This window comes from Danio rerio, chromosome 13 (genome assembly GCF_052040795.2).
Source record: "Danio rerio strain M-AB ecotype USA chromosome 13, GRCz13ab, whole genome shotgun sequence".
Classification (NCBI taxonomy): Eukaryota; Metazoa; Chordata; class Actinopteri; order Cypriniformes; family Danionidae; genus Danio; species Danio rerio.
This window is the reverse complement of record NC_141033.1, coordinates 12483379-12493380: the sequence shown is the minus strand read 5'-3', so window position 1 is coordinate 12493380 and position 10002 is coordinate 12483379. Positions and strand designations below refer to the sequence as shown.

The 10002-nt window shown below is 37.3% G+C and overlaps 1 protein-coding gene across 2 annotated transcripts in view; it reads right to left on the bottom strand.

The window, feature by feature from the left end:
- Positions 1-2271: 2271 nt before the first annotated feature.
- The window catches only part of gabrb1 (gamma-aminobutyric acid type A receptor subunit beta1), a 75483-nt gene continuing 67752 nt past the window's right edge, over positions 2272-10002 (bottom strand). Inside the window, exons 9-10 of one of the 2 annotated variants that reach the window (XR_015505767.1) lie at positions 4055-7317; positions 2272-3635 (exon numbers count right to left, since the gene is read on the bottom strand). Coding sequence is in view for 1 of the 2 variants with exons in the window: in XM_087279071.1 (XP_087135197.1) it covers positions 6970-7317 (348 nt within the window). In the remaining variant the exon portion in view is untranslated. Of the gene's footprint in view, positions 7318-10002 lie in introns of both variants that reach the window. The other variant, XM_087279071.1, reaches the window with a different exon arrangement.

Here is a 10002-nt window from a genome sequence, read left to right as displayed (position 1 = left end):
ATGTATATATATATATGTATATATATATATATATATATGTATGTATATATATATATATATATATATATATATATGTATATATATATATATATATATATATATATATATATATATATATATATATATATATATATATATATATATATATATATATATATATATATGTGTATATATATATATATATATATATATACACACACACACACACACCGACACACACTCACCAGCCCAGCCACTTTATTAGGTACACCTGTCAAACTGCTCGTTAACGCAAATTTCGAATCATCAAATCACATGGACTCCCCATAGACTTAACTTCATATACACGCGAATGCGCCAGGCCAGAAACGGCAGCTTGTGCAACAAGCTTTCGCAGTTCGCTGCGTTGGAAAGTTCAAGCTTGGTAAACTCTGACCTGTAAAATCGCATCACATGGTTGCATGAGATCAATCGAAGATCAAAACATGACCTCTCTGGACAGAAATTTTAAATATAGACCACCTTTTTTAATGTCTAAGCATTTTGTTTAATCCCGCCCCTTTTCGCAGCGGCATACAACAGATTTCCGCATGCACAAACTCTAGTGTGACCGCAGCATTAGGCATGTAGACATGGTCAAGATGATCTGCAGCAGTTTAAACTGAGCATCAGAATGGGGAAGAAAGGGGATTTAAGTGACTGAATAGTTGTAGGTGCCAGACGAGCTGGCCTGAGTATTCCAGAAACCACTGATCTGGGATTTTTTTACATCTCAAGGGTTTACAGAGAATGTATCTAGTGAGAGGCAGTTCTGGGGGTGCAAATGCCTTGTTGATGTCAGAGGAGAATGGCCAGACTGGTTTGAGCTGATAGAAAGGCAACAGTAACTCACATAACCACTCACTACAACCAAGGTTTGCAGAAGAGCATCTCTGAACGCACAACATGTCAAACCTTGAGGCGGACGGGCTACAGCAGCAGCAGAAGAAAACACTGGTTGTCACTGCTGTCAACAAAGAACAGGAAACAGGCTACAATTAGCAAATTATCACCAAAATTAGACTAATTAAGACTGAAAAACATTGTTTGTTCTGATTTCTGTCTTGATTTTTGCTGCGACATTCGGATGGTCGGGTTAGAATTTGTTGTCAACATGAAAGCATGGATCCATCTTGCCTTGTATCAACAGTTCAGGCTGGTGGTGGTGTAAAGGTGTTGGGGTTATTTTCTTGGCACAATTTGGTCCCATTAGTACCAATTAAGCATCGTGTCAATGCCTAAGCCTACCTGAGTATTGTTGCTGACCATGTCCATCCCTTTATGACCACAGTGTATCCATCTTCTGATGGCTACTTTAAGAAAAATAATGCACCATGTCATAAAGTGCAGACTGGTATCTTAAACATGACAGTGAGTTCACTGTACTCAAATGGCCTCCACAGACACCTGATCTCAATCCAATAGAGCACCTCTGGGATGTGGTGGAACAGGAGATTCGCATTATGGATGTGCAGCTGAAAAAATCTGCAGCAACTGCGTGATGCTATCATGTCAATATAGACCAGAATCTCTCAGGAATATTTCCAGCACCTTGTTGAATCTATGCCACAAAGGATTAAGGCAGTTCTGAAGGCAAAGGGTACTAGTAAGGTGTACCTAATACAGTGGCTGGTGAATGTATACAGTATATACAATTCCACAAATAATTCAGTCCAGCTTGATTCTTAAAGGGTTAGTTTGCCCAAAAATGAAAATAAAGCTATGATTTACTCACCCTCAAGGCATCCCAGATTTGCATGACTTTCTTATTTCAGTCAAATCCAAATTGAATTATTAAAAAAATAATAATAATAATCTCTTTCTTTTTAAAGCTCTACAATGATTAAATGAGAGTGCAGCTCAACATTAAAATATTTTTCTTACAAAAACGGATGGTTTTTCTACTTATTCACTCCACTATGGGCGGATGTGGTTTATTGGACTTGTTTTGGACTTCTAAAAAGACACACTCACCCCATGACATGACTTCAAAGAGCCAGAAGATTAAAAAAACTAACTCGGATTGAACAAGAAAGTATATAGGAAGCCTTGAGGGTGAGTAAATCATGAGTTTATCTTTATTTTTAGGTAAACTAACCCTTTAGGTCTAATATCTAATATCACATTGCACGAACAATGAAAACCTCCAGATTACAGCATATCACTGAACAACTGAACCAACCAATGCTAACAGGGTAACAAATCGATCCAGCAACTGGAATCTGAATTGACGTCACAAAAAACACCAACATGTTGTGCTTGGTAAGATATTTTATTTGAATTCATTCAAAATGTCCATGACTTAAAATAAAGAATCCTTCAGAACAACTGTGGTTGTAGTCTTGGACTTGCACACATACAGTACATACATACAGTCATTCAGTGATGATACATTCTCCTTCAACACACTACAGCTGAACAAGTGCACTGATCAATAGAGTGAGTGTAATTACAGAAATCATACAGCGATGACAGGACACTGCTTAGAAAATACTTGTATGTGTTTTTCTTCTTTTTTGGCATTTGCTGTTATTGGCATTCCCAATCCAAACACTATGTATGAGTGGTAAATAGGCAATCAAAACTTAAGTAATGATTTGATTGTGTTTGTGTATTCATGCTGGAGTGGTGCGAATATGCTTGGATTTTACATCGCCACTCATGAGATTGGCTTTAATGAAGTTAATTCACTCAATGACAACAACTGAGCTGCTCATGTCCAAGTTAGATTGTCACACTGAGACAATAAAAGAGCTGCAATGCAAGCTTTTATTTACATGCCAAATGCATTTTGTTGTAATTATTTAATCATGTATGGGATATTAACACAGGGCACTGGAAAAGCCCTTAAAAGTACCTTAAATTTTGACACGTGGTAACCTTGAGTAGTCTGTGTTTTTATAGAAAAGTGGAAATCCATCTATAATATGCCTGCACCTGCGTTCGTATGTCAAACCCTGTAGTTTTTATTTTCTTAAAAAGGCACGAGTTAAGCCATAAAGAGGAAATATCTGCCATTTAAGTGAGCTTGGGTCATATATAACTCACAGTGAATACATTTAAAGCTAAATGCAAAAGCTTAAGGTGAATATAGTGAGGTCACTTACTGTACTAATGTATATAAATAATTCTAACTATACTGTATGCCTAAAAGTCAGTGCCCGACTGTATCTAAAGTGACTGCTACATTTAGATAGTGTTTGTTAGGAATTCTGAATCATTTATTATTTGAATGTTATTAAGCTGCATATAATAAATCAAAACCACAGTCTTTTAAACTAATAAATCTTGGTTTATATTAGGCCTTAGTTTGTTTGAAATTCAATGCTGCTTTGAATGAATTATGCAGGATTTGTTGTTTTATAAGAAGTTATGCAAAACATGATGACATCATTTATCTTTTGATACCTGATATGCTTTAATGTACAAATTTACATACTGTGGCCTTTGATCCCACATCCTGCTTGTCATCATGTGTTTTCATGTTGAGGTTTCTGGCCAAATGACCACTTTGAAGATGTGTGTTAGGCCACAGAATATCATTCATAGTAAAATCAATATCATAGTCATATTATACTAATTATGCCTTATAAACACTGTAACCAAGACCTGCTACACTGCAAAAAATGCTTTTCTTACTTAGATTTTTTGTCTTGTTTCTAGTCCAAATATCTGAAAATTCCTAAATTAAAAAGAATTTTCTAGACAAGCAAAACAAATTGTCTTGTTTTGAGAAATAATATGCCAATAATAAGTAAGTTTTTGGTTAAAACAAGCAAAATAATCTGCCAATGGGGTAAGCAAAATAATCTTACGTCAAAAAAAAAAAAAAACAAGATTATTTTGCTTACCCCATTGGCAGATTATTTTGCTTGTTTTAAGGAAAAACTCACTTAATATCGGCATATTATTTCTCAAAACGAGACAATATGTTTTGCTTGTCAAGAAAATGCTTCTTGATATAAGAAATTTTAGATTATTAGACTAGAAACAAGACAAAAAATCTAAGTAAGAAAAGCATTGTTTTGCAGTGTACTAAGCCAAAAAAAAAAAAAAGATTTTATCTACAGTTTATAATGTGTCTGAACTGCGTTGAGGATTTCAGGGACAAACTTGACACAAGTATTACAATTCTGTGATCATTTTCTCACTCTTGACTTATTCCAAACCTATTGTAATTATTTATTTGTTGCTCACAAAAGAAGATATTTTAAGAACGTGGGAAACCTGTAACCACAGACTTTCATAGCAGGAAAAACAAATACTACGGAAGTCGATGGTAAATATTTTTTGGTCAATATTATTAGCCCCCTTAAGAAAATATTGTTTCGATTGGTCTTTGTGTTTTGATTTTAAAAAGCCCCTATTTTGGGTTTATGCAAATGACCTTTTGTGCAGTGTGTAACTCAGCACTAAGTGAATGAAAACATCCAGCTGAGGTTTAAATCTGAAAGTGCACCGTGTTTAAAACTATGAATTCTTTACTGAAATAGTCGACTCAGAGTCAAATAAACGAATAATGTTGGGTTCGGATATTTTGCTTGAGTGCATTGACATCAATAAGGTACATCATCATTTATGTAGTACCGGATCTGGTAAAACATGAACGCACCTTTCCCTTCAGACACTAGCGGAGCACAGGGGATCATGGGACTGATCATAACACGAAGATGACGATCACTGACAGATGGAGATTCAGCTGTGGGGAATAAAGGGTTAAAGTTAATTTTCACAATACCACACAGTATATAGCCTAGTGCTGTATTTGTTCATGTTATTTTTCTTCTTTTTAAAACAATAACCTTTCCTGCATTCGTTGGCCGTTTGCTATTAAAGGAAGGAGCAGCGGAGACTATTATGTATGGGACTTTGTCAGTAACTGTTGCAGTTCTTATGAACCAGTTTCTTTTTCCTCTGGATCATCTCATCAACATGTAAGTGTAATTAAAACTGTTGACTCTTTATGTGTTGTTTGCAAACTATGTGTTTGTGTGTTATGTAATCGCCCCTCACGGGTTTTAATCACTTATCAATTATAGATCAGTGCTTGTATTGTATTACTCAGGGTAAATCTTTATGGGGCTATTCACATATTGCGTCCGAAACCACGTTAAAGATGTAATGCGTGCTTTTTCCTTTACTGATTTAAATGTGTATCTGAAGTTGCGATCCCTTGCATTCTGTCTTTGCTATAGCCACTATAAGCTGTTCATAAACACGCGCACAACAATTTTCAAAATAGTTCAACTTTTGCGACTGTGTGGATTAATACGGAATGTGTCATTGTTATTACTTGGGGTTAGGTTTAAGAGTAGAGTAATATGCTGGTGTTTAACTGCATTCTATTAAGGCATTCCTGCAATGGGCTCTAACATGCACTGTGTGCTACTTCATAACCGTGGTTGGCGTTTCTCTCTGTCTCGCTCTGAACCCAGTCGACCAATCGCGACAGAGTGGGTCATCGGACCAATCACAGCAGATTAGCTTCATGCTAAGGAGGGATTTGGGAACAAATGAATCGCTAAACAAATCATATGGGAGCCATTGGGATAATTAGGTAAAAATAAATGCATATTATAAGATGAAATCAAAAGTGAAGCACTAATGAAAGTGTTTTTTGACCTTGCACGCATATCAGACTGTTGTTGGAGACCCCCAAAACCAAAATCTGACCTTTTATAATTCAAAATAGAGGCTCTATAATGTTAGTAAAATGATGCAAATTTTGGTGCAAGCTGGCAACTGTTAAAAATGCTGGCAGAGAAGAAGCTGATATCACCTATATGCAAAAACTGAAAATGTATCAATAAAAAGTCGTAAGTGTTTGATCTGATACAAAAAGTAATGAGTTTTTTGTCTTTCTTTTTGGTAGAGTAATTAAATTTATCCCACAATTTTGTCAACAGAGTTTTCATCAAACTCAGAACATCCTTTTATTGGGACAGTTTAGCTAAAAATTAAAATTACTCTGCACTTTAAAAATATATAAAGAAAAAAATTAAGTTAGTGTCTGTTTAGTCAGTTATCAACTGGGGTCTGTTCTTTGTACGAGGAATACTCTAATAGCTGGATTTGGTTATTGATGATTTGACACGATCCAGGATCGTTAAGTTTTTCAAAACTCATCCAAGAGTTGTTGTCATAGCAAGAGGTCTGGTAGCTTAAACCTGCTCGGGAGCAGGCTCATTTTATATAAACAGGATTAGATTGGGTCATTTCAAGCAAAGGTAATACTGAAAGCATGCACAGAATGCTGATATTTTACTGATTTCGAGGATCGATAGATCTGCCTGTCCCAACACACACAGCAATCTCAGATCAATTTATCCAGACATTTTAATCTGATTCACAAACTTGTCTGAAGAACTAAATTAGCCAGAGATCAGTTATCAAGTTAAAAAGATCTAGGATCTGTCAAATCATCTTAGATCATTTAAGCGAGCTACGAAAAACTAGACCAAGACTTGGTTCAACTATCAACAGTTTAGTAAGTGTTTAACTGACGCAAGAAAGTCAGACAAGTTTTGAAACTTTGAGGATGAGAAAAGGATCACAGAATTCAAATCTTTGGGTGAACTATCTTTTTAAGACCTTCTAATTGCTACTTTCAATCCTGTCTGAAACAGTGCTGCAGTGCAGTCATCTGCAGTCAATTTTCTCCCCACAATGTAATTGTACTTTCTGCAATCAGTGACTGTGATCCTACAGAAGACAAGTGCAAAAATCCAGTGACCTTTTTAAGCTAATAGTTACTGCATAATACGCAGCTTTGGAAATTGGGTAGTCATTTTAACTTCTCAATTAAAAATTCTAATATACAGTAGATTAATATTCTATATATTTAAAGTAGAATCATTTACAGAACGCACCTCTTCCTCCTGTCTGACTGACAGTCCAAACCGCAAGGAGAATAAAAAGGTCTGACCTGACGTGAGGGGCTGGTGCTGCTCTCTAGTGGACATAATAAAGCCAGTAAACTAAATTAAAGAAGGTGTAGGTGATGGGGAAGATTACGCGGGACCACTTGTCGATGGCGTTTACGTCCGTCAGGTCTGGGATCTTCACTTTCAGTTGAGCGGCTCGCCTCCTGAGTCGACTCTTTTTTGGTGCCAGAGGTCTCTCGATTGAGGCAGTGGGCCGACCGTAAAGGTCCCTACCAGTGAGGGGCTTACGGTATTGGATGCTGGCACTGTCATAAGAGAACATGGTGTTTCTTGGGTCCCCGAGTGCACCCAACATCTCTGCCCCGCTCAGTCGCAGATCAAGGTTTGTCAGGGGAATGCTTCCGTGAACATCAACCTTTATTAATAGGATACAAAAAAAAAAAAAACAGAATATGAGCAAACATGTTGACATAAACACTCAAAAATGTCTGTGATTTCAACAGTAAAATACTGTAACCTGGTTAATAGCCAGTTTCCTTAGAACAGGGGTGGCCAATCCTGTTCCTGGAGATCTACTTTCCTGCAGAGTTCAGTTGCAACCCTTATCAAACACACCTGTCTGTAATTAACAAGTGGATTTCAGGTCCTAATTAATTGGTTCAGGTGGGTTTGATCAGGGTAGGAGCTAAACTGTACAGGAAGGTAGATCTCCAGGAACAGGATTGAGCACCCCTGCCTTATTATATATGGTGAATAACTGTAAATTATTCCAGAATTCCCCACATGACACTTTTTATGTTGTTTTGAAGACATACTGGTTCTTTTAGTTGTTTTCTCAATATTAGAGTTTCACGTTACATCTAATGTTGACAAATAATGTTTACTGCATTACTTTAATCTTATATGTGTTAGGGTGCTTTCACACCTAGACTTTTGTTTTGGAACCTGTCTCGTTAGCCTAGTTAGCGCGGTTCGTTTGGCGTATGTGTAACCACCAATCGCGCTTGGATCCGCGCCAAAACAATCGCTCTGAGATCGATTGAAACGAACTCTGAAGCGGATTGATTGTAGTGAGAAACGATCTGAGCCCGGTTATATCACAGTGTTTTATGGATATGTAACAAAAGGCATACGGCTATAGGAAGACAGAATTATGACTAGGGCGGGTGGTCATTCAACAGACATCCCAAGTCTCCCGGAAGTTTCATGAGTTTCCCACAAATGCACAGGGACTCCCAGATGCCCGCAAACGAGTGACAATCTTCCGGAAATCGTGCGTCTCCCTCCAGGTCCTCAAATACGTTGCGCACCCTTCTCCCCCTCCTCACAGCATCCCTCCTCGCTCTTCCGACACGTCGCGAGCACCTTGTCAAACCCCACCAAACCCTTATTAGGGGTAATTATTAACTAATAATACGTTATTAGTTTTATTTTGACTAGAACAAAAGCAGTTTTTCATTTTAAATGTCTTAAAAAATTTATAGTCAAATATTGAGTGCTGTCATCATGGCAAAGATAAAATAAATCAGTAATTATATATGATTTATTGGAAAAGTTTGGAAAAAAAATCTTCTTTCCGTTAAACAGAAAAAAAACAGGGGCTGATAATTCAGGGAGGCTAATAATTCTGACTTTAACTGTATACAGTTTTTTTGGTGCACAAATGTGCTCTTGAAGCTTTGTATGATTATAGTTGAACCACTGAAGTCACATAGAATGTTTTGGACATTGTTTTTGCTTGCTTTTCTAAAAAAAATATTTTATCTGTGTAGCTCTTGGGTGATTGGAACAACATGAGGGTGAATAATGAATAAATTAATGAATAATGAATAATATTAATTTTTGGGTGAACTAACCCTTTAAAGGGCACATAGTTTACCCCTTTTTAAGATTTAATTTTAATATTATGGTTCTTCTGAGTGTGCCAATTTAAGTTCAGTTCAAAACAGTTCAGATTTTTTTTTCATCATAATGTGTTCAAATGTGTTATTTTCGAGGCGTGTACACAGGTCGCTGTTTTAGGGGTGTGTTGCTTTACATGAAAATCAGTTTCGACTTACCGCCCAACTTAACAAGAGGGCGGAGCCAAGAGCTCCCCCGCTCTGTGTTTGGCAAACGACAGGCAGACACAGAGAGATGCAACATGAGTAAGAGAAGCAGCATTTAGCCGTACATGTACAACTCGTACACAGACCAAGCAGAGACTACAAAATCATGTGTCTTTGCATAGTTTTACAGCCAACTGCTAGCCATGACACGGAATACCAGACACGCACATTCACATGTTATTTAAAATGAAACTATTCCGATGGAGCTCTGTGGCACAACAGAAATATGAAGTGTCCCAATTGTGGCTGGGCGCCGTGGACAGCCGCCGGCTGAAAGCACCATTGTGTATACCCTGAGAGAAAGCTCGCACTTTCCAGCTGCACCTAGTTAAGATCACAGGGAGCTTCTGTGACCGTGAGAAAAAAGTTTAAGGTAGACGCAATGAAAAGTACACATTTGCAAACCTACTTACAAACAAACTAACTTACAAACAATAATTCCGATTACATCTTGGTGTGACTCTGGAGTCAGATCTGAGTTTCAACAGTCATGTCAAAGCAGTCAGTAAATCAGCATACTATCATCTCAAAAACATAGCAAGAATCAGATGCTTTGTTTCTAGTGAAGATTTAGAAAAACTTGTTCATGCTTTTATCAGCAGCAGGGTGGATTACTGTAATGGACTCCTCACTGGTCTTCCTAAAAAGACAGTCAGACAGTTACAGCTCATCCAGAACGCTGCAGCCAGAATTCTAACCAGAACCAGAAAATCAGAGCACATCACACCTGTCCTCAGGTCTTTACACTGGCTGCCAGTTACATTCAGAATAGATTTTAAAGTATTATTACTGGTCTATAAATCACTAAATGGCCTAGGACCTAAATACATTACAGATATGCTCACTGAATACAAACCTAACAGATCACTCAGATCTTTAGGATCATATAAACTAGAAGTTCCAAGAGTTCAGTCAAAGCAGGGTGAATCGGCTTTTAGCCACTATGCCCCTCGCTGCTGGAATCAGCTTCCAGAAATGATCAGATGTGCTCC